General features: G+C 52.4%; 1 protein-coding gene across 1 annotated transcript; it reads right to left on the bottom strand.

The window, feature by feature from the left end:
* Window positions 1-2,050: 2,050 nt before the first annotated feature.
* Window positions 2,051-19,819, bottom strand: SERINC2 (serine incorporator 2). Its single transcript, XM_081143590.1, has 10 exons — window positions 19,702-19,819; window positions 12,845-13,006; window positions 11,881-12,071; window positions 11,342-11,421; window positions 10,746-10,883; window positions 9,887-10,056; window positions 8,177-8,267; window positions 7,708-7,849; window positions 5,130-5,336; window positions 2,051-3,535 (listed from the first exon to the last, which is right to left on the bottom strand). The coding sequence occupies exons 1-10, from the start codon at window positions 19,738-19,740 to the stop codon at window positions 3,400-3,402; spliced, it is 1,356 nt and encodes a 451-aa protein (XP_080999716.1). The 5' UTR covers window positions 19,741-19,819; the 3' UTR covers window positions 2,051-3,399.
* Window positions 19,820-23,315: the final 3,496 nt, after the last annotated feature.

Raw genomic sequence — 23,315 nt, 5'->3', positions numbered from 1 at the left:
TAATAAAGAATTTAACAGTTACCAGGGACTGGAGGTGGGAGAAACGGGGAGATATTGGTCAAAGGGTTCAAACTTCCAGTTATAAGATTAACAAGCTTGAAAATCTAATGTACAGCTTGGTGATTGTAGCTAATAATACTGTTTCATATACTTGAATGTTGCTGAGAGTATATCTTAAGTGTTTTCACCACACAAAAAAGGTAACTGTGATGGGATGGAGATGGTAGCTAAACTGTGGTGGTAATCATTTTGCAGTTTATAAATGTATCAAATCAGTGGGTTGTAAACCCGAAATGTACACAATATTATGTCAGTTATATCTCAATAAAGCTCGAAAAATATATATAATTTAACCTTACCACAGAGAGGTCTGACCTTTGCCCTCAGCTCCTGGCAGGTAATCTTTGTTTGCTTGGGAGTCCTGGACTAGCCTGAGGGGAACAATGTGACTTAGGGTGGGGGCGGGCCACACCGGAAAGACAACCACGGGACTTAGGCTGGGGGCTTTGGATCGCATGGTATCAGTTAACCTGGAGTCTGAAATCAACCAACCATCAACCCATCAGCCACGCCTACCTAATGGAGGCCCCATCAAAACTCTAAACCCCGAGGCTCAGGCGAGCTGCCCTTGGTGGAGCTCCGTGCATGTCGCTGCTGATGGCAGCAAGGAAATGAGGGCACCTGACTTCACGGGGAGAGGACAACGGAAGCTGAGCGTCTGGTGCTTCCCCAGACGCCACTCTGCCTACATCTCCCCTTGCCTGGTTTTCATCTTTGTCCTTTCCCTGTAATAAGCCGTAAACTGTGAGTGTAGTGGACTCCAATGAGCCCATCAGTTCTAGTGAATAACCGGGCATAAGGGTGGCTTTGGAAACCCCTGAACTTGCAGCTCATGTCCGAAGTGAGGGTGGTCTTACGAACTGTTTCCTCTAAACAGTACAGTTGGCTAAGCTCTTGCACCCTGGCACGTTGAACAAATGAGTACATGAGTGGGCCATCCAGGACAGCTCATAGTCAAGGTCAAATAAGACTTACCCCAAACCCTGTGGGGCAGGGACTCCTCATCCTTTCACAGGCAGGGAAGCTGAGGCTCAGAGAGGTGGGCAAGTGGAGGGGCCAGAAAGGCAACCAGCCTGCCGGACTGCACTCAGGATCTCACCACCTCTGGACACTGCCCCTCCCAAGGCCCTTTCACCCTCACAAGCCAGGACTCACCGGCCTGGGACTCCTTGGGAAACAGAACAGAGAAAGGCTGAGGCAGACCAAGCCCACCGCCCCTGAGGCCTTTCAGAGGATGGTGGGCAGATCTCAGGCTTCCCAGTGCCCAGACCACAGCCTACCCAATGCTGCCTCAGGCTTCAAACTCAGATGTCTTCATGGGCCCAGTGAGTTGCTAAGTGATGAAGCAGCGGGTGGGTGCTGAGGAGGAGCCGTGGGGACTGGGGTGCATGGAGAGTGTGCTCCATAGCAAGGGAGGCACCGCAATCTTTGTGAGGTTCTTGCTGTTTTAAACACAGTGAGGGCCAAACCAGACATGGCTTTGGGTCTCTAGTCTGTGACCTCTGAACTCCGTATCTGGGCCTTCCCACCTCTGCCACTTCACCCCTCACCATGACAGTCCTTCCTCTCGCTGCAGCCCCCAGCCCAGCCGCTTTACCCATGCTCTTCGCCCCTCCTGGCTCTCACCTATTCTGCAGGTCTCAGCTTCAAAGCCATTCCCTACAATTTTCCTCTGACCCGGCACATTCAGTAACAACTCGGGCTTCTTGACCCCAGCCCAGGGCTCTTCCCCCTTTGTCCTCTGCTGTAAACTCTCCACCCCCTGGGTTTTCCTGTGGCTGCTCCAGAATCAACTAATATTCATTCAGATAGTCAGTCAGTCTATCAATTAACCTCCTATTGAACACCTTCTTTTTATCAGGCTCTGTTCTAAGCACCAGGGAAACTATATACTATTAATAAGGGTAGGTTCTTGTCCTTGTTGGTCTTAGGGGTAGTCAGACAACACAGTGGTAATCACACAAATGGATACAACAATCCCACACAGTAATAAAGACTATGCAGGGAAATAGTTTACTAGGAGAAAAGGTAACCCTTATTTATAGACTGGGGGGCCCCCGATTCAGAGAAGACTGAGGAGTCAGGGGTTCTATCTTTCTTTTCTCTTATAAATTTCTTTCTCTGTGTCTGTTTCAATCCACGGTTGGGAATCTACCTATGTGGATTTTCAACTATGTGAGGTGGGGTGGGGTGGGGTGGGGTGGGGTGGGGTGGTGTGGTGTGGTGTGGTGTGGTATGTGTGTGTGTGTGTGTGTGTGTGTGTGTGAGAGAGAGAGAGAGAGTGACAGGTGGCGGGAGATGGGGAGAAAATGCTAGCAGGAGCCAGTGCTTATGGGATGGTCCCTGTGCATCCAGCCTGGAGCAAGGAGCTTTCATCCTTCCCTCAAGCTTGTTAGTGCAGCTGGCCCTTCAACACAGGAGTAAGGGGCACTGACACCCTCTCCCTGCATCGCCATGGCCTCCACCGTTCAGCGGGATCCTGGCCACTCCCGAGCACGCTCGTCTTCATTCCCCATGGCACCTGGCCCGGAGCAGGTGTCAATGACTTTGGCAGGAAGTAGGGCAGAATGGTAAATCTGGAGGCACGTCAGAGGTGGGCAGGACCTCAGGGTAGACACTGGTAGGATGGCCCTGAAGACGGCCCCTCTCTACTCTGACTGGCCTCCCCATGCCTCCCCATGTGGGCACTATTCCAGGCCCCCCTTTCCTGACCCCTAGAGTCTCTTTGTTCAAAGCCCCTACTTCCTCTATAGCCCCTCCTCCAGGCTCCCCATGACCCAGAGGACACAGCCCAGGCCCCTCTGTCTGGCTCTTCATGGTCTGGCCCCTCCGCCCTGACATTCCATTCCCAGCCCCCACACTGACCCCAGATGAGATGGGGGCTGCACTGAGGGTGAGGGGGCAGAGAAAATGGGAGGCACACACTCTGGCTTGTTTATTGGGCAAAGTCTTAGAGACTCTGTAAGGCACGGAGTCTAGAAGGGTGATGGGGTGCCAGGGGATGTGGTCAGGAACACTAACACCTCTGTGCTGGGCATCCCATCAAAGTTAAGAGCTTCTCTCCTCAGGTCCCTCTCCTGTGGAGCCTGGGAACAAAGGGCCCTTTTCCCCCAAGAAGGTGAGTGTGGGTGACCAGGGACAAGGGGAAGGAAGAGGAGGTCCCATGGTCTGGGGACAGCAAAGGGTGGGGCTCAGGCGTGAGCCTGATGCTCCTCACCCCTGGAGGCACTAAGTATAAGGCACCCAGCTCAGAGGCAAGTGCTGGAGGCAGGGCGAGGTCAGCCTGGCTGACTGTCACTGAGCCCCGCGGCGCCAGGTGGGCGAGCTGCAAGCGGCTGCTTAGCTGAAGTCACGGTTGGGCAGGGCAAGGGGGGCTACCAGGGTCCACAGGTAGAGGAGCAGCCCAGCCCAACTGGCACAGATCTTCACCCACACGGCGGTCCAGGTGCTGATCATCTTCTGGGTCTCACCAGGTCTGCAACACACCATCATCCCAGTGAGCCTGGCCCCAGTCTGTGACCTCAGTCCTGGCCCTGACCTTATGATCCAGCTGTGACCCCTGACTCCAACTTTTGACTCTTACTCTGTAACTCTAGTCCCCATGTCTGGTATTTTTGACACTTGGCCTTAAGACTCTAGACATAGCCCTGGCCGGTTTGGCTCAGTGGTTAGAGTGTTCACCTGGGGACTGGGAGGGTCCTGGGTTCAATTCTGACCAAGGGCAAGCACCTCGGTTGCAGGCTCAATCCATGGCTCTGGTAGGGGCTCGTGCAGGAGGCAACAAGTCAATGTGTCTGTCTCACATTGATGTCTCTCTCTCCCCCTTTCCACTCTGTCTGAAAAGCATTGGAAAAAAATATCCTCAGGTGAAGATCTAAAAAAAAGACAAACTACAGATCCAGGAAGCTCAGAGAATACCAAAAATAAATAAATACCAAAAAATCTATACCTAGGCATACTGTATTCAAACTGCAGAAAATTAAAGATAGAGATAATCTTGAAAAGATGTTCAGGGGGAAAAAAACACTTACCTATAGAGTAGCAAGGGTAAGAATTACAACAGACATCCCTTCAGAAATCATGAAAGCAAGAAGAGAGTGGAGTAAACGCTTAACATGTTGAAAGAAAAGTGATCAACCAAGAATTCTGTACCCAGTGAAATTATCCTTCAAAAAAAGAAGGGGTAGGAAAGAAATAAATACTTTCTCAGACAAGCAAAAATGGAAAAAAATTATAGATCTGACTTTAAAAGGTGTTGAAAGGAAGTCCTCAGGAAAAAATATTATCGGTGAGAAATTCTGAACCATATTAAAAAAAAAAAAAAAAAAAAAAGACTCTAGACATAGCTCTTGACCTTGTACCACACACCTGATACTGACCTCAGTTCCAATCTTGACCTCAGTCCTTGACTAATATTGTGACCTGACTCCTGGCCCCTGACTTTGGAATCCTGGAGCTCTAGACATTAGCCCTGACCTCTAACCTTGATTCTGACCCTCAAACCTATAATCCCATCCCCGATGCCTGGTCTTATCACCACAGTTTTGATATCTCACCTCAACCCCAGTCGTAGTCCCTGACCTTGTTACTCTTATCTTAGCTCCTTGACCTGGCTTTATGGTTTCCTAACCCCAATTTTAAGCAAATGACCAAATTTGTGACTTTCTATGATCCCAATCCCAATTCTTGACTTCATTACTCCTCTTCTTAACCCCTGTGACTTTGATTCTGACCTCTATACCCTAATCCTAATCCTCCAACCAAGAATTCCCAGTCTGACCCCATAACCCTGCCTGATCTGTAAACCCAGTCTACCCTGCACAGGCCCAGCCCCACCTCCTGTGATCCCCACTTTTCAGGCATTTAGTGAAGGTACCAGATGCTGAGCAGTGGAAGGCACTGGCAGGGCAACTGGGTCACGGATAGGGCAGCTCCATGGAAAGACTCCTCCCTACCCAAGCCTTAAGCAGGTTTTCTGAAACTCCAGTGAGGGACCAGAGGAGAGGAGATGTGTGGCACACATCCTGGGCACTGTGGGCTCCGCCCATGGCCAGCAAGGCTGCACGCACCTATACCAGTTGGTGAGTGTCATCATGATGTGCAGGGAGGCAAGCACCAGGCAGAAGTGGAAGAAGGAGTAGCTGTAGGTGACACCATCCTGCTCATTGTCAAAGGCCCGGCCCGCCACCTGCTGCTGCTGCGTGGCATCCAGTATGGGTGGGCACTCCTCTGTCCGCATCAGACTGTTCACCTGCCGGTGGTTCGAGGAGCGCACACTGCAGGGGAAAGAGGAGGGAGGCAGTCAGGGCTGTAGCCACCGAGGTGGGCAGGTGGGCAACGCTGGGGGGCCTCAGGAGCCATGAGGCACATGGTCAGAACAACAATGGTTACAATGGTCCCAGAGCCTTGAGAGCCAGGGACCTGGTGGTTAGATCCTGGGCCCAGGAGTTAACAAACTACTTTGAGTCTCACCTCTACCCCCACTCCCTATATGAACTTGGGGAGGCACTTAACCTCTCTGAGCCTCTGATTCCTGTCTATAAAATCAGGGACAACAGTACATCCCTTACAGGGTGGCCGGGAGGATTAAATGGAATAATGATGTAAAGTCCCTAGTACTGTGCCTGGTACACAGTATAAATGAATAAGCAGTCACTATTATTCTGGTTTTTCATTTGCCATTTCCCTTAACGTGCATTGAGTACCTAGTACTGCAAAGCACCATACCAGGTTCTACATTTATTAATAATGTTAATAATTAATACCACTGCCCAGCCAGGCGTGGCTCAGCTGTTGAGCAGCAACCTAGGATCCAGGAGATCGAAGTTCGATTCCCAGTTGGGCACATGCCCGGGTTGCGGGCTGGATCCCCAGTCGGGGACGTGCAGGAGGCCGCCGATCAGTGACTCTCTCATCATTGATGTTTCTCTCTCTCTCGCTCCCTCTCCCTTCCTCTCTCTCTGAAATCAATAAAAGTATATTTAATAAAATAATAATAATTAACCATACTCATTTTCTATTAAGTTTGTTTTCCTTTTATTAGTTTTAGTAAGTAGTTTTCCCAATTACCTCCCCTGTTCTTCATGTTTCTAATTGTAAAAATGATGATAGTAATGATTTTTCAGTCATTGTTTTTCTATAATGAGGTCTTGGTGTTTTTAACAGTAACAGTCTGAGACACATAGACAATTTTGAAAATCCAACTCGTATTTTGAAAAAAAGTGAGAGGAGACCTGGATTCCAGCCCCAGCCCATCAAATTTGGCTCACCAAAACACTATGCACACGTGAGGCCACATCAGGCAACCTGGCTGGAGCAAAAGCCACCATCACGGTCCCTGTCCTCCTGGCTGCTTATGCTGCTTTGCTTCCTGTGTTTTAAGAGCTAAGAACATGCAGGTCCCCTGGGCGCTCAGAGGTGCTGCCCAGTGACCTCGGGCCAGGAAGGTGAGAGTGTGAGAAGCATCAGGAAGCTGGGGAGCCTGGGTGGGCTAGGAAGGGACAGTGTGCTCAAGCCCCATGACCACTGAGGGTCATGGCCTCAGACAAGTGGCTGCTCAACACTGAGTCTCAGCTTCCTCTAAAACGGACGTGACACAGACCTTTCCAGATTGGAAAAGGAATCCAACAAGGTGACAAAGACGAGTTGTTTGTAAACTGCCCAGCATTGACTTAGAGAAAGGTTTTGGAAAAGGCCCAAAGAAAACAAAATGTGAAACAGCCTCAGAAAGTTCTAGCCCAGAGCCTACAGGGAGATGTGGCTCTCCTGATGCCGCAAGTTTCCTCTAGGAGTAAAGGGCACATAAAGAAGGTGGCTCCTGGAGAAACAATGGGCCACAGAGAGGCAACACTGAGTCTGCCAGATTCCATGTAAACAAAATTGCACTTGAGCTTCCCATCTAGTGACACTTACAAAACAGCCACTCACAGTCACCCTCTGTGCAATTGTTCAAAGTGATTTGCAAACATTTATTTGGTGCTTACTACTTGCCAAGTTCTTTTCTAAGCGCCTTATACATATTAACTCACCCATAATCCTATAAAAATACAATGAGGTAGGTACTATTTTTATTCCTATTTTCCAGATAAGGAAACTGAGGCACAGAAAGGTTAAGTGACTTTTCCAAAATCACACTGCTAGTCAGTGCTGGGTTCAAATGCAGGCAGCCTGGATCCAGAGTTCCTACTGACAAGCACTGGCTAAGATGCCCCTTTATAAAAAGTTGTCATGTGATCTTAAGCAGGAGCTGCCCCCTCTCGGGTGAGATTGTGGGGTCCCAGCCACCCTGGGCATTGGAGTTTATCATCTCCCTTTTACTGAAGCTCAGAAAGGTGAAGCCACTTACCCCAAGGCCACAGCAGGTGAGTGACAGAGCCTGGACCCACTGGCCTCAGTCCAGACTCTTTCCTTGACCCCACAGTTGCCTGCAACCGACTGAGCTGGGCGCACAGCAGCCCAGTGTGCAGGAAAGGGCCCTGGGCCAGGAGGCAGGGTTCAGCCCTCTGATGGACTATTTCCGCACCAGCACAACGCAAGGGCTGGACATGTGGCTCCCAGCTTAGTGTTTCCACTTGCACGTCCTCCCTTCACTTCCGGCTCTGGGCCCCCAATCACGATCCCTCCCCAGAAACTGGACCCCTGCCATACCTGATGAACAAGGTGCACAGGATGAAGACGATGAGACCCACAATGCTCGGCGCGTCCCACCACTGGGTCACGTAGCCCTCAGGGCCTGCCAGGATCGTCCCGTTGCCCAAGTAGGTCAGCAGGTGGGGGTTGCATTTCTGGTCTGGGAACAGGAGCATGGTCACCCTGAGCCCATGCAGGCAAGGTCTGAGGAGCCAGTTAGCCCTGAGGATGGGCAGAGAGCCAACCCAAATAGACGGACAGACACGCAACCCATCACCCAAGTCCCAGCGACAGATCACACTTAGCAGACAAAATGAGACAGCTCCAGGAACAGACGGGGAGTCCTCCCACTTTCCTGAAAGACTAAGCCTCAGAATGGGTGGGGGCCGCGATGTCCCTGTCACCTGTGAGGATCCCCAGCCCCCGAGAGGGAGGTTGTTAGCCCAAGAACAAGACCAGGCCTCCTCAAACCCAGGCCTGTACTCACCAGGGACATTGGACAGAGCCAACCACGTGATGAACATGGTGTAGAGCGTGACGGCTGAGGCCTGCAGCAGACCCGAGTTGGGCTGGGCCTCCTGGTAAGAGCAGTCAATCAGTATGAGTCCTGTCAGACCTGGGGACGCTCCACCCCCACTCACCCACTCATACCCAACCAGGGGACCTCAGAAACCCTCACCACCCTAGGGCCATCCACCCCACACCCTTTGGGAAAACACACCACTCAAGCTACCCACCACCCACCTAGCCCACTCAAAAGTAGAGTCCTAATTCTTCCTCCTAACAGAGTACCCCTTTGCTCCCCTGCTGAGAACCCTTCAAGGGTGGCATCCTCTGAATTAAAGCACTCCCTGGCTTGTCCCACCTTCCTCTCTACCTGACCACCCCTCCCCATGCTCCTTCCTGCTGACTACACCCCAGCCACAGTGGCCTCCTTGTTGTCCATGCAACATGCTAAGCGCTCTCCCACCTCAGGACCTTTGCACTCCCTGACATGTTCCTTCCTGGATCTCTGCACAGACAGCCCCTCTTTAGCTTTCTGGCCTCAGTTCAAATAGGACCCCCAACAAGGCCCTGAAAACCCTGCCGATAGCAGCCCCGGCCCTGCCTACCTTTTAACACACTACTCTTTTATTTCCCTGGTAGCGCTCATCCAAAATGACCTTACTTTGCCTGGTCTATTGACTTCACCACACACGCACCTGAAAACATGAATCTAAACTCTGTAACTAACTGGAGACAGTCTGCCTGGGTTCAAATCCCAGCTTCACCCCTTATAGCTGTGTGGTCCTCAGCAAGTCTCTTTCCTCCTCTACACCTCTGTTTCCTCATCTGTAAAGTGGGGACAATGATGATGCAAAGACTAAATGACATGATTAATGCCATTAACTGTTAGCTATTATGATTATTCTTCCTCCTCTTCCTCACAGCTGTATCTCCATCTAGAAGGCGCCTGGTATGCAGTAAGTGCTCAGGAGGTACTAGCTGCACAAATACTGATTGCTGTGTGACCTGGGACAGAGGCATCACCCTCTCTGGGCTTCAATTTTCTCAATCAGAAATGGAGGCTCTGACTAGAAGGGAGGTTCCCAGACTTTCTGCTAAAGACCCCCAAAGACTACCTAAGCTACCTTTGGATCCCTTGGTGGGCTGAGATCCCAAACTGGGAAGTCTCACTGGACTCAGAAGGTTTTCTTTCTGAGGAACAAAGACTTGGGAAACCCCATCCTTTATCTGATGGTCTGGGATGAGGAACTGTGGAAACCTCCTGACACCACTTCTTGAGGTGTTTAAGAATCACCTCGGTGACCCTCCCTAATGTTCTCCCAGTTTGCATAAAAACAACAACGAGAACATTAGCCAATGTCTGATGGGTATCCATATGCCAGGCACTGTTCTAAGTGTTCACAAATATGGGGTCTCAACCCTGAGAATACCTCCAACTAGTAGGTATTATTATCCCCATTTTACAACTAAGAAGAGAGAGGCACAGAGAGGTTAAGGCGCTTTCCCAAAGACACCTAGCATGTAGCTGTGAGAGCCCCAACCCTAACCCCAGGAGGCTGACTTGGGAGCCCACACTCTTAGCCCAAGCCTCTGTGACTAACAGCCCTGCCCCAGGACTCCAAGGTCCCCACGAGACATCCCACACACCAAAGGGCGTGGTTTCAGACCAGACGGAAACTGGCAAACTCACCTGGATCTTGGGCAGGACAGAAATGATGGAGATGCAGATGCAGAGAATGAGGTTGAGGCTGATGAAGACCTTGCCCTCGTAGCAAGCATCGGGCTGGGTGTAGTAGACAAAGAGCAGGGCCACGGCCACAATGGACAGCAAGTAGAAGAGGAAGGTGCAGAAGAAGAGGCCTGGGCAGGAGGGCAGCAAGCAGGGGGGTCAGGAGGCACAGGGAGCCCTGCTCCCTCAAGGGGACTTATTGGGCAAGCCTCAGCTTTGTCATCCAAGGAATGACATCAGTCCCCTAAACTTCCATCCTTCACCGACACCTTTGTGAGTTTTTGCCCCATCCTGAACTAAAATGATTCACTTTCCATAAATAAAGTAACCATAAAAATAAACAGTGAATACAAAACAGTTGTCTAAGGAGTAAACTTGATGTGCGGGGGTCTGGCTGTCAGAGGGTCAGCAAGTTTAAGAGGCATGAAAACCAAGCCAGCACCTCAGCGAGCCTTTCTTTTTGATGGACTCAGAAGAACCGAAAGAGAATTGAACAGGGACCCTTTCTGCCGCTGGAGTTTCAATGACCAAGTGTCACTTGAAGTTTGGTGGGGCTGGATGTACGTGGCCCATGCCACAGGAGCCACTGAACTAGGCCCCTCGGAGGCCTCTCTAGTTCCTCTCCCCTCTGATCTCCCAAAGTCGCCCTGGAATGGGCTGCCCCGGCCCCCACACCCCCTTCCCTCCACCTGCCTTGGATGGTTCAATTCCTGCACTAAGGCTGGGCGCTGCTCGAGGTGTCCTCCAGCCACTCATCAAGCTTCAAAGCCCCCTCGGTTCCTCCGGAAGCCCAGCCCTGCGAGGCCGCTATGGCACTGACCTGCGTACCAGGCGCGGGAGTCGCACTCCTCGGCCTTGCCCAGCCACTGCTGGTTCCACGAGTGGGAGAAGTCGACGAGCAGCACCAGCTGGATGAGAATGAAGAGGAAGGAGCCCACGACGCCAAAGCAGAACCAGACTGCGGGGGGAGAGGGGAGTGAGGCGAGCCCGGGCACCAGCGCTCCTGACCCACCAGGCTCCCTGGGATCCCTGGGGCAGGCGCAGTCCCGTGGGCTCCCTCTCGCACACACATTTATTCATTCAATAATCATGTGTGTCACACCCTGCGCTGGGACACAGAAAAAGCAAAGTTCCTGCTCTCAGAGAGCTGCTAGCCATGCACAGAGACACAGGGTGGCAGGGAACGGGTCAGGGTTAGGCAGGTTCCCTCTGCCCCCCCACCCCCTAACCCGAAAGTTGCCCAAAGGCCACATGGCCAAGCACCAGAGTGCTGCCTCCTGAGTAGAAGCCGAGGACCCAGTTGGCAGCCTGGGGTCTGTGTGCTAGGGCAAAGAGCAGCCTCCACCCGTGGTCCTCCCTCTGGGGACCCCACTCCCCTCCTGGTAGCCTCCAACCCTCCCCACCAAGACCGCTTACCGTTAGAGAAGGAGCCATCGGGGATATAGAAGGCGCCCACAGTGATGCCCACAAAGATCAGGAACTTAAAGAACCAAAACCTGTGGGGCACGGGGGTAGGCATTAGGACAGACAAGAGAGCTGAGCAGATTAGAGGAACAGGCCTGACCCCCAGGACCTCACCCCCTGAAGAGCGGGGACTAGGGGAGGTGAAGAGGGACTTTCAGATGGTCTAAAGGGGACAGAAAACCTGTCCTGGCCCTAGAAAAAGCCTCAAGGGGCAGAAGAAAGGACCAAGTAGGGGTAAGGACGGTCACTCACGTTCTGGCCCCAACTGTGTCACTAAATGCTGTGTGACCTTAGCATGTTGTTGCCCTTTCTGAGCTTTATTTCCTCATCTGAGAAATGGAAAGACCTGAATGAGCCGACCTCTGAGCTGTGCCCTCCCGGCTTCAGGGCTCCCGACGATGGGGCAGGGCCTGGAGATGACTGGAGACAGGCAGGGGAGGGGGAAGCACTGCGGGTGGGGAGGGTCTGGGGGCAGGCGGGGCCCACCTCACCCGTTCTGGAAGGCAGCCCTGGGGTCCCGGCTGCTGCGCACATAGATCATGAGCACGGTGAAGAGAAAGAAGAAGACTGCTGTAGCAAAGCACATGCGGTAGACTGCGCGGTGGCCCAGCAGGGAGCCACAGTCGATGTGGCTCTGCAGGACGACGGGGGTCCCGGCCCCCTCATTGCACATCCAAGGGAGCTGTGGAGACAGATGGAGCAGCTGGACGGCCCCGCCCCGCCCTGGGCCTGGCTCTGCCGAGGCCTGCCAGGAGGGAGGCCGGGCCAGGACGGGAGCTGAGCCTCCCACCTCTGTCCCCACTGCCACCCGAGCCTGGGGCTGAAGTCCTAGGAGTGCCCCGCAGACAGACGGTCCAGTTGCATCTTGTTACTATCTGTTTATTTCCCTGCCACATGCCCATAGCCTCGGGAATGCATGGCACTGTCTAGAGGAGGCTTTCCCAAAGTGCTCTCCACCCACCACCTGCACCAGAATACCCGAGATTCCCGGGGAAACAGAGATTTGGAGGAGCTTCTCCTACAGACTAGAGCCTCTAAGGTGGGAGCTGAGACTACATGTCCACACACTCCCCGGGGATTCACACCTTTATACACACACGTGTTATAACCACCAGCCTAAATGTCCCACTAGGTCTGTGCTGGGCCATGAAACACTCGGATGAGGGGAAGAGTTGGGGCCCCAAACTGGGCTTGCGCATGGAAGAGGGGAGAGCTTGCCCAGGCCTGTGTGTCTTAGGGGCAATAATGATTAATATGATTTTCCAAGGAGCCCGTGCCTTGTGAGAGCCAAGAATCCCCATGTGAGGCTCAAACCCTCCTCCCCACTTGAAGAAATGCCTGGGAACACGCCTGCCCACCTCTTCTTGATCAGCTGGGACCTCAAGCCTGTGGCCCTTAGCAGCAGGTCCCACAGCACACCCAGCCCCGCCCATGCCAGGCCCTGGGGCTGCTCACCTTGTGGAGCTGACTCTCCACGCCAGGACTCAGCATGATGAGGGACACCAGCATCCCCAGGAAGAGGAAGAACGTGAAGATGAGGCGGCTGATGGTGGAGTTGCGGCTGGAGGGGCAGCAGCCACACAGGATGCAGGGTGCAGAGCCACAGAGGCAGGATGCCTGCGGGGAGCGGAGGGGTGGCTCCCTTACTCTCCCCTCTCCCCTTCCATGCTCAAGCACACAGCACCCACTACTGCCCGCTTTATGCCTCCAAATCTGCACCAAGCCCACCTGTACTGAACCAGGCAAGTGTGATCCCACCTAACTTTCAAGCCCGAGTGGGAGGCTGAAGAAATCAAGCTGGGAAGAGGCTGGGTCACACACATCACACAGCCAGCAAGAACAAGAACCCAGATTCAAACCTGAATCTATCTCAGGTATTACCATGGCTTCGGAGAGAGAGTTGTGTCACACTGTGTCTTACTCAAGGGGAGGCAGAGTAGTAAAAAATAAAAATAAATTTTTAAAAATCCAGAAGTCTGGCCCAGCCAGGCATGGCTCAGTGCTTGCGCATTGACCTATGATCCAGGAGCTTGCGGTTCAATTCCTGATCAGGGCACATACGGAGGTTTCGGGTGCAATCCCCAGTGGGGGGCATGCAGGAGGCAGCTGATTAATGACTCACCATTGATGTTTCTATCTCTCTCTCCCTTTCCCTTCCTCTCTCTGAAATCAATATTTAAAAAAAAAAAAATTATCCAAAAGTCTAGCTCCATCACTGATTAGCTGTGTGACCTTATACAACTCACTCAACCTCTCTGAACCTCAGTTTCCTCTTCTCTAAAACAGGAATCAGAATATGGCAGTCGTAAGAATGAAACTGAAGTTTTAAAATGTAATCTGCTCAGACTCCCTTTCCCCTTCCTTGTTTCATTTTTCTCCATAGGACTTACTATCATCTGTTAAGATTCATATTTTATTTATGTTTGTCTGCCTTCCATGTCTGTCATGTAAGCTCCCCCAGCACAGGAATTTTTGTCTGTTTTGCTTACTGTAGTATTCTCAGAAATTGGAACAGTGCCTGGCACATAGTAGGAGCTCAGTGACCATCTGTTGAAAGATTGTAATGTGTCTGGTGTAGTACCAGACTCATGTTAAGACCTCAGGAAACAGCAAGCACATGATAGACACCTGCTGAATGAACGGAATGAAGAACTGTGAGTAGCTGGGATTTCCGGCTCGGGGCTGGCCCGGTTTGGGACAGCAGTGGTGGCCTAACCCTTTTCCTGTCCGAGCTATCTCTGCCCAAGTTGGAGTCAGCCCCTTCCCAATCTGGGGCTAAGGGAAATAATTTAGGGGCTAGTGATGCCACACCATTCATAGCTGGTGCCCCAAAAAGAGTCTCACCCCTCCAGGAGCTGGGTCCACCAGCCCAGCCTTTGAGGGAATGGGCCTACTTCCAGATACATCTGGTAAACTGTTTATCTTCCCCCAAAAAGCCCCAACTCTGGCCCAGGTATTTAAGAGTCTAGAAAGGCAGAGGCCCCATCTCGTGGAATTTCCAAGGGTGGGAAAGACACTCAACAAATCATTGCACCTATCATGGCAAGTGCTAAGAAGAAAACATGCATACTGCCATGAGTGACTGATTTAGATTGGGGTGGCACGTCAGTTCCGTGAAGAAGTGACAATTCAGCTGAGAGAACGAGCATGTACTCTCCTGACCAAGAGGAAGGAGGAGTTCTCCAAACAGAGGAAACACAGCCTGAGGTGGCTCTGGGGCAGGCAGGAGTTGGACAATGGAGGAAGGAAAAGAAGGGTCTTGCAGTCAAAGCTTCACAATGGCAGCGAGCGGTGAGTGGCAAGGTCAGCCAGGCTGGTGGAGCCTGGCAACCACGTGCTGGACCATGGTGTTCGTCCTAACAGCAGTGGGCATCCACTCAGGTGTTTGAAGCCCAGAGGAACCGTAACAGCCTTCTGCTGAATGATTGGCTTTGTGGAGAACAGGCTGAAGGAGGGCCTTGCTCTTCTGAGACCCAGCACCCTGCTCTCTGGACTGGTCCCCGGCATAAGGCACACGCTGCTTGAGGTGTATCTGCCTTCCCGTCTGCCCGTCCCCTTTTCCCCAGACAGGAACTGTCCTGCAAACGCTCCTTCTCACCCAGCTCTCACCTGCAAAGCCAAGGACATGAATGCTAAATGAAATGCTTGTGGAATGAAATTCTCCCTCATGGTCCAAATCCTACCAGTTCATCAACTCAGCAGCTTCTGGGTTGCAGCCCCCACCCCAAGCCCTGACTCATATCCATGGCCACCTTTTGGGGGTGAGGAGGTAAGCAAATGCCAGAAAAGTGTTTTGTAAACCACACAGAGCATTCTGGTTATCAGAGAGAGCTGGCTATTAGTTCCCATTTTACAGATGAGGAAACTGAGATAGGAGAGGTTAAAAAACCTGCCAGAAGTCACACAGCAAGTGGACAGCAGTGCTGAGATTCAAGTAATAACAGTGATAGCTCCCCATGATGAAGACTTACCCAGGCACTGTGATAAGCACCTTATCTACATTAAGCCTCACTGACACTATGATGTAAGTGTGCTATAACCTCCCGTTTACAAATGGGGAAACTGAGATTCAGAGAGGTAACACGACAAGGTCACATAGCAAGTAAGCTCAGGAGCTGGGATTCGGTGCAGTTCTATCTGTACCAAGAGCTCTCTAACTCATTGATGGCAGTCCGGTTTCATTTCAAAAGACTCCGGTAAAGAAAAACAAGCCTGTCGGTGCCAGAGAAAACCAAGGGAGGTCAACAGGCACTGACCTCAGAAACTGGTACCCAATTGCCGGGGCAGGGCCCAGCTCTGGCTTGTTACCATTTCAATTTAAGACATTTGAGATGCAAGAAAAGCTGCCCCACTGCAGTCAGGGAGCCTGGCTTTTCCATTCGCTTTGTTTTTTGGAGATCAAAATCCAGGTGTTCCCTACACCTGAAACCTCAGGATTTCCAAGGGCCAGCCAGTGGCCAGAGAGACCAGGTCAGGGAGAGAAAAACACATGCCAGCCCCTCAGCTGCTTCTGGAGCAGCCTTGGAGCATTCTCACATTCTGATAGTCCCTCCACCTCTGGGGATCTATCCTACGAGAGCCTCTTCCTACAGAAGTACCAGCCTTGGGAGGAAGGACAGATGCGCACACACGTACACTCGGAAGTCCACTGTGGTCCTGTTCACGCCAGGAAAATAATAGTGGGAAATTGAAAATACACGCCCATCTATACCTCATGGTACTCCCTAAGAGAGCTAAAGGAGCAGATGGGGGAGGTAGCACTTAAATGGGCACACGTAACAAAATATAATTAAGTTATACCCCAATACAGTTGGTTTTATTATTTAAAAATAAAAATTTTCAGTTAAGATAAAAAACTAAAATAGGTGCAAAGCTTTAGGTTTTATGAGCTTATTAGAATCTTAAGAGACTGCAAATGACCTAAATGCCCACAGGCCAGTGGCGGCCCATTTACTCCATAGATGTTACTAAGGCAAGAAAGATGAAAGTCACTAGGCTGCAGAGCAACTTGGGCTAATGCTTGTGATGCAGCGTGAAAGGCCGAGGCCGACTATAAAACTTCCCCCGCTAAGATTACATGGGACTCAGTTTCTTCATTCATAAAAATGGGCTCCTGGGCAGGACTAGAAAATGGCTCAGAGCCCAAACTCTACAGCCCTGGGTTCTACCGGCCTCACCACTTCCTTGAATGGTCTAGAGCAAATTACCACTCTGGGGTGTTTACAGAGTGGCCACTGCATGCCAGCTTCATGTTAAAGGTGTTGGCATGTTCACTGCAGTCCCACATGCTGAGAGGCAGGTACCATTGCTCTCTCCACTTTATAGATGAGACAGAAGTGACTGCCCACGGTCCCATAGCTAAGAAGAGGCCAAGCCAGAATCTGAGTCCAGCCAGTCTGACCCTTTCACACTCCCTTGCATACAGAAGGCGCTCCCTAAATATAAATTTGCTCACTACCCATCTTACTGTGTGCTGGCTTGCCTGGTGATCCCCACCCTCTGTGCACCCATCTCACCTCCTCCAGGCCAGGACTCAGCTTCAGCCCAGTACAAATGCTGGCTGAGAGAGCCAGGATGGGCAGATGCAAATGCCTCCAGCTGGAAGGGTAGAAAAGTCTCCCCACCCACCTACCCATATTCTGCTCAGGATGCCTGAAAACCCCCTACTGGAACTCCACTTCTCTGGGGCTAATCTCCATTGAAACAGGTTATTAATGTCCAGTAGCACCAACTGCACTATGTAAAACTGTGTGGCAGAACAGACATAACAAAATTTACTAACTTAACTTTTTTTGTCTTCAAGGAGCTGGTAACTTATTTTAAGAAACATGATATATATTAAAATGGATATCTAACAAATACAACCCTAATGATATCAATCTTGATGAGTGGTATTGTCAGAAGGAGTAAGTATTATTGGCTAAAGTGCACAATGAGAATTCTAGAATCTGACTTTTCCTTGGTATCAGTTCTCTGGATTCATCTTCCCTCTCTGACCCAGTTTCCTCATCTGTGAAATGGGAATAATATTAACTGCCTCATTGGGGTCATTGTAAGGATTAAATGAAAGGATATATATCAAGTGCCCACTACAGTGCTGGGCCTGTGCCACCACCGACAGCTCTGGGCAGTGAGTGCTGGGCCTATAGTAAGGATGTAGTAAATGGTGGTTATTGTTGTATCATTACCTGTAAAATAGGATAACTATGTTACAGGGCTGAGGAGAAACCAATGAAATGACATGGGTGAGGAGCTCAGCACAGTGCCTGGCATGCAGTAGGTGCACAGTAAATGTCAGCGATCAGAACCCTCAGGGGAGGCCACTGAAAGGCTGTCCCTTGAAAATATTCGATACTCACTAAGTGAAACTCTCGATTCTACCCTGGGCCAGCCCTGTTCCTCAGGCACCTAGGATGTGGGAAGAAGCCTGGATTACAAATCAGATTTTAATCCTCACTGTAGTTCCCCATCCTTTCACTGTGCAACCTTAGGCAAATCAGCTACCTTCTCTGTGCTGCAGTTTCCTCATTTGTGAACTGAGGACATGAGCAGGCCTGTCAGGTGCCTTCTGGTCTTAGCATGGTAGAATTTGATGACTCAGAGACCAGCACTTGGCTCCAGAGGAAATTCTCCACCCACCTCTCCAAGATGATAATAACCATAGCTCCCATTTGGAGCACGCACTATATATGGCAGTATTGGGCAGGGCACTTTTTAATCTTCCCAACAGCATTATGAGGGAGGCAGATGGGGAGACAAAGGCACAGGAGATTGGCAGGTGTCCCTTCAACATCCCCTATCCCCAGGCCAGCGCAGCCAGATGGAAATCTGGTCAACTCCTAGGAAACTCTCCCTCCCCCACCAGGAAACAAACTCTTCCTGGCCAGAGACCCCGCCCAAACCTTGATTTCATTGGACAGGAAGGGATCTCAGGGACTAGCTCTAGATTCCCCATCGTGCACGCATGCACACACACACACACACACACACACACTTCACACATGGGGAAATGGAGGCCCAGAGAGGGCAAAAACTGTCCAGGGACCCAACTCTACAGCCTCTCTGTTCAGATATCACTCTAAAAAAAATGGCTATAAAGTAAATCTCTAGATCCTACAACTCCCGCTCATACACCCCCATACATACACACACACACACACACACACACACACACACACACACACACACACACACACACACACACACCAGGGACAAAGGAAAGCAAGTCCTGAGATTCAGCAGCCACCAGACCCCCTCTTCCTCTCGGCTCCTCTTTGTGTGGGGCAAAGGGGGAGGGGGATGCCTGAATGAACCTCAGATTCCATGAGGGGAAAGGCAAAGGAGAAGGGGCCTCAGCTGGGGTCTGGCTGAAGCTCCTCCCCTCGGCTGGCTGCAGCCCCAAAACAGAGGCTGGCTGCCCACCAGGTCCCTGAGCACAGGCAACCAGGTACTCTCTCCCCCCACACACCCTAACCTCCCTCAACTTGGGGGCCTTCTAACCAGAGCTGCGCCCAGCAGAGGCAACCCTAACAGAGCTCACTCAAGGGTGTTACACAAAGGCACTCGGGGGCTTCCTCCCTTCTCTCCATTTCGGCTCTGGGGCCCCGAGGGGAAGGGTCTGGGGCTCCTTGGAGAAGTGCCCAGGAGTTAGCCGGAGCCAGACGGAGTGAGGCAGAGACTAGGACGCACAGAGACACACTGGACAGGCGGACAGGCGGACAGACCCCAAACTGTGGACAGACAATGACAGATGAAGAAGCCACAGACGGACAAAGACAGTTGGACAAACGAACGTACAGAGACATATATCAGACAAATACAAATGAACAAACTGAGCAGACGGGCAGGGGCGGACACACCGGCGGAGAGACCGCGGGAGGAACGGAGAAGGACCCGCCCATCACGGAGAGGTGCAGGGACCGGGCAGGCCACACAAAGAGTCAGGGCGTCCGGGGGACACGGGAAAGGCGCAGCCCCACGACGTCTCCACGCTGGGCGCGGTGGGGCCGCAACACCCACCCCCGCCCCGCACGCTGGGCCCCGTCTCCCCAGTTCCCGGCGAGCGCCTGCCGAGCGCGTGCCCCTCCCCCGCCCGTAACCCGAGCCCCGGAAAGCAGCTGTCGCCGTGGCCTGCGGGCACCGGCTGGAGTTTGGGGGGCGGGGAGGACCGAGTGACAGGGGGGCCGAGGGGCGAGGAGGCGGGGTGCGGGCCCAAAAAGACAAGTTTGGAGGAAGGAAAATGAGGAAAGTGTTCGGAGGAAGAAGACGGGACGAAAGTGCGCGGGCGGCGCGCGGCGCGCGGGCGGACTCACGCAGCTGAGCAGGGAGCAGGCGCCCAGGCAGGCCCCCATGGCGGCGGCGCGGGTCCGGGCGCGGGTCGGGGCGCGGCGGCGGGGCGCGGGCCGCGGGATCCCTTCGGGCTCCGGGCGCCCCGGCACGGCCCCGCCCCCGCCCCGATGCCCCGCCCCGGGCCCGCCCCACCTGCCCAGGCCGCTCCCCGCTTTCGGGCGGCGCGCGGGGCCCCGGGGACTCACCTAGCGCAGGTGCGCCGGGCGGGGCCTGTGGGCAAGGGGGTGGGGTGGCCGTTCCCGCGGCTGCGCGCCGCGCCCCCGGACTCGACCCTGGGAGCGCGTGTCCTGGTCCCAAGGGAGGGTTGGGAAACGCTAAGACCTGGGTTCGAGTTCCGATAGAGCCACAGTGTGACCGCGCAACGTTGCCCCCTGCAGGGGTCAGAAGTCAAGAGGCGGTCACCCCCGACTCCTCTGCGCGTGGCGTAGAGCCTCTGCCCAACACATGGATGTTGAAGGATGAATGATGGGATCAAGACACAGACAGGTCACTACCCCTCCCTGAGCCTCAGTTTCTCCACCTGTAAGGTTAGGATACCTACCTCACAGGGCTGTTAAAACGCATGGTAGATGCTTGACAAATGTGAGCTCCCTGCCATCCCTGTTTCATCTAAGACCCGGCCTCGCACCCTTTCAGCTGCCCTCCCCTCTATCCACCTGTGCCTCAAGCTCTACTGACTCCTTGCCCCCAGAGCCACCCTGTTCAGTGGCTCATCGCTCTGCAAAATGCCAAACCCTGGTCCCCTGCAAAGGAGGTCAGAGAGGGTGGGTGGGTCCATTCCTGGCAGACTGACCAGTCCCAAAGGGGTAGGTGGGAGGGACGCAGAAACGGGCTCTGTAATTATTCAAGATTCACTCTCCAGCCCTTCCCTCACTCAACGCTAGACAGGACAGTGTTAGGAAAGGAAATCTAGGCGCCACACAGATGGCCCCCCGGCTAAAGATCCTGCCTGACTGCATCCTTGGGTGACTCATGGTGCCAGGCTTAGCCATTAACTGTGCCAGCACTGTCCCGCAAAAACTCCCAACAGTTTCCCTCCTCCAAGCTTGTGCCCACACGATGTCCTTCCCTGTGAAAGTCCTTTTCCTCCTTAGCCCATTTCTGCCCTCTGAAACCTTGTTCACATCCCATATCTTCTGTGTGGAGAGAACATTCCCCCCCAACCCCACCCTGGCTCTGTGAGGAATGAACGTTCCAGCTTCCCTGTGTTTCTACAATATGAGCCTCACAAGTAAAACTGGAGCATGTACCAAACTCTTCTACCTACAGGGTCCCATTCAAGCCCCACGATAACCCGGGAAGTAAATTCATTTCCCACCTCACCCCAATTTACAGATGAGAAAACTGAGGCTCACGTAAAGTGGCGTGCCCACCTGTAAACTGAGTACTGGGTAAACATTGCCTGTGATTGTGTGGTTGCTAGTGTTGCTCAAGGTCACACAGCTCAGAAGGGCAGAACTAGAAGACCACCCTACCCGGCCTTGATCTCAAACCCAAGGCCTGTCCCTGACATCTCACTGCCTGTCTTGGAAAGCAGAGGTGACAATATCCAGTCCACCTCTTTTTTTTTCTTCTTTTTTTGGTCCAATAATATGTTCAGTCCTTCCCTAGTCCGAGGCCCTTAGGAGGCTTTGAGCTGCCCAGGGACTGCCTGAATCACCTCTGACATGAAGGCGGTAAATGCTGAATGAATGAATGAATGAATGAATGAATGAATGAATGAATGAATGAATGCCTGAACTTTTACCACAAGCCCAGTTTCCTCATCCTGCTGTGATTGACTGATGCTAAAATGGCCCCTACAAGGTTCCCTTCGACCCAGCAGTCTTCTGTGCCTGGAATGCCACCAAGCAGCCTCCTGCCTTCTCACAGCCTCCTACCTCAGAGTCAGCTGCCTTTTGACACTTCTGCCCCACGGGCCGAATTTTCCATTCCTCAACCCCTCCCTTTCCCGTGAGCTGGTCCAGCAGAAAGCACCTAAGACCAAGCTGAGCAACACCTGAGACTTGCTTCTCACACATGCTCTGCCATCCTGGGGGCCACTTCACCTCTCTGTACCTCCATCCCCTCCCCTGAAATGGGGGTGGTTTCCTGCTTAACCTCACCGCACAGGCAGTTATGTGAAAGGAGTGAGGGAGTAACTGGACTGCAAGTGTAAAGAAGACAGCCCCCCTCTGTTCTTAGATTGAAATTTTCCAGAACAGAGTGATGTACTGCCATTGTCCTGGCCTCACCCTGCCCAAGACCGAGGCGATGTAGGCTCTCATCCCCCCACCTTGGGTGACCCTGCATAGGGGCCAAACTGCTCTGCAGATACTCACTGTGTGGTCTTGTCCCGGTGACTCATCTTCATTTAGCCTCATGCTTCTCATCTGTAAAATGGAGATAATCGGTTTAGCTCCAGGTATCTCAGAGGACTTTTAGGGAGATGAAGTGAGGTGGTAGAGAAAGAAGCTTCATTTCTCTGTGTCCTGACCAGCCTTTCTCCCAGCTTTGAGCCTCCTGCATGGGGCCAGAATCACTGTCTCACACCTCCAAAGGCAAGATCACAGTCAGTAACTGTGTGTTCTTGGGAAGTCACCCAATCTCTCTTAGCCTCACTGAGGGTTGAGATTCAGGACCCCCAAAGCTCTTCCAACCATGCATTGCCATGAAAACTGTATCCATAGAGAGAAACATGCAGGGGTCATTTAGTCCATCCCCCTGTCCCCATCACCCGGCCCAGACAGATGCTCAGCTCTCCAGCACCCAAAGGAAGCAGGCTCTGGCTTCTTGGGCCAGTCACTCCAAGGGGCCTTTAATCTGCTCTCATTGGGCCTCAGTTTTCAAACCTGCAATATAGGTACAAGCCCCTGCTCAAGCCCCCAATGGCCCCCAATAACCCCAACCCATCCTTGCCCCATCCCTTCTCACCATCCTCCCGTCCATGGGGACTCAGATGCACTCTGGCTTTGAGCCTCCTGTCCCCTGGGCCTCACTCTCTGCACTGGCGTCCACTTCCCACTTCTGCCGCATTTACAGAGCAGGGCTGAAACTATCCCTTATGAATATGCATGTGGGATAATGAAGGCTTGGGATTGGGAGAACATCTGGGAGAGGTGTTCACAGAGTCAACATCCTCCCTCCACCTGACCTCTCCATACACAGCCCCCCATCAAGGCTGCCCTCCCTCCCAAAGGGTGCATGGGAGTTTGGGGCAAATATAATAAGAATATCCACAGCAAGCATTTTTAAGTGTTTACAACATGCCAGGCATCCTGCTAAGAGCATCTCCTGTAAGGTGTTTTTAAGGTGGGAACTATTTTCCCTGTTGAACAGATAAGAAAACTGATGCTCCAAGAAGTGAAGTAACTCACATATAAATCACATGTGGAATGTGCGCAGCGGTTACTTGCAGAGCGAGGATGGAACCCAGGTTCGATCAGGCTCCAGAGCTGGTACTCTGAACCCTATGCCCAGACGGACAGGGCCTAGCTGGGAGCCCGGAGCACACGGTCATGGGGCCACACCTGAACCTCATACTCCAGTACAGGAGCTCACCGTGGTCTTAGGTGACCAAGGCTTTGGGAAAGGACCC

This window comes from Miniopterus schreibersii (assembly GCF_964146895.1).
Source record: "Miniopterus schreibersii genome assembly, chromosome: 8".
NCBI lineage: Eukaryota > Metazoa > Chordata > Mammalia > Chiroptera > Miniopteridae > Miniopterus > Miniopterus schreibersii.
This window is presented reverse-complemented; position numbering and strand designations above follow the sequence as displayed.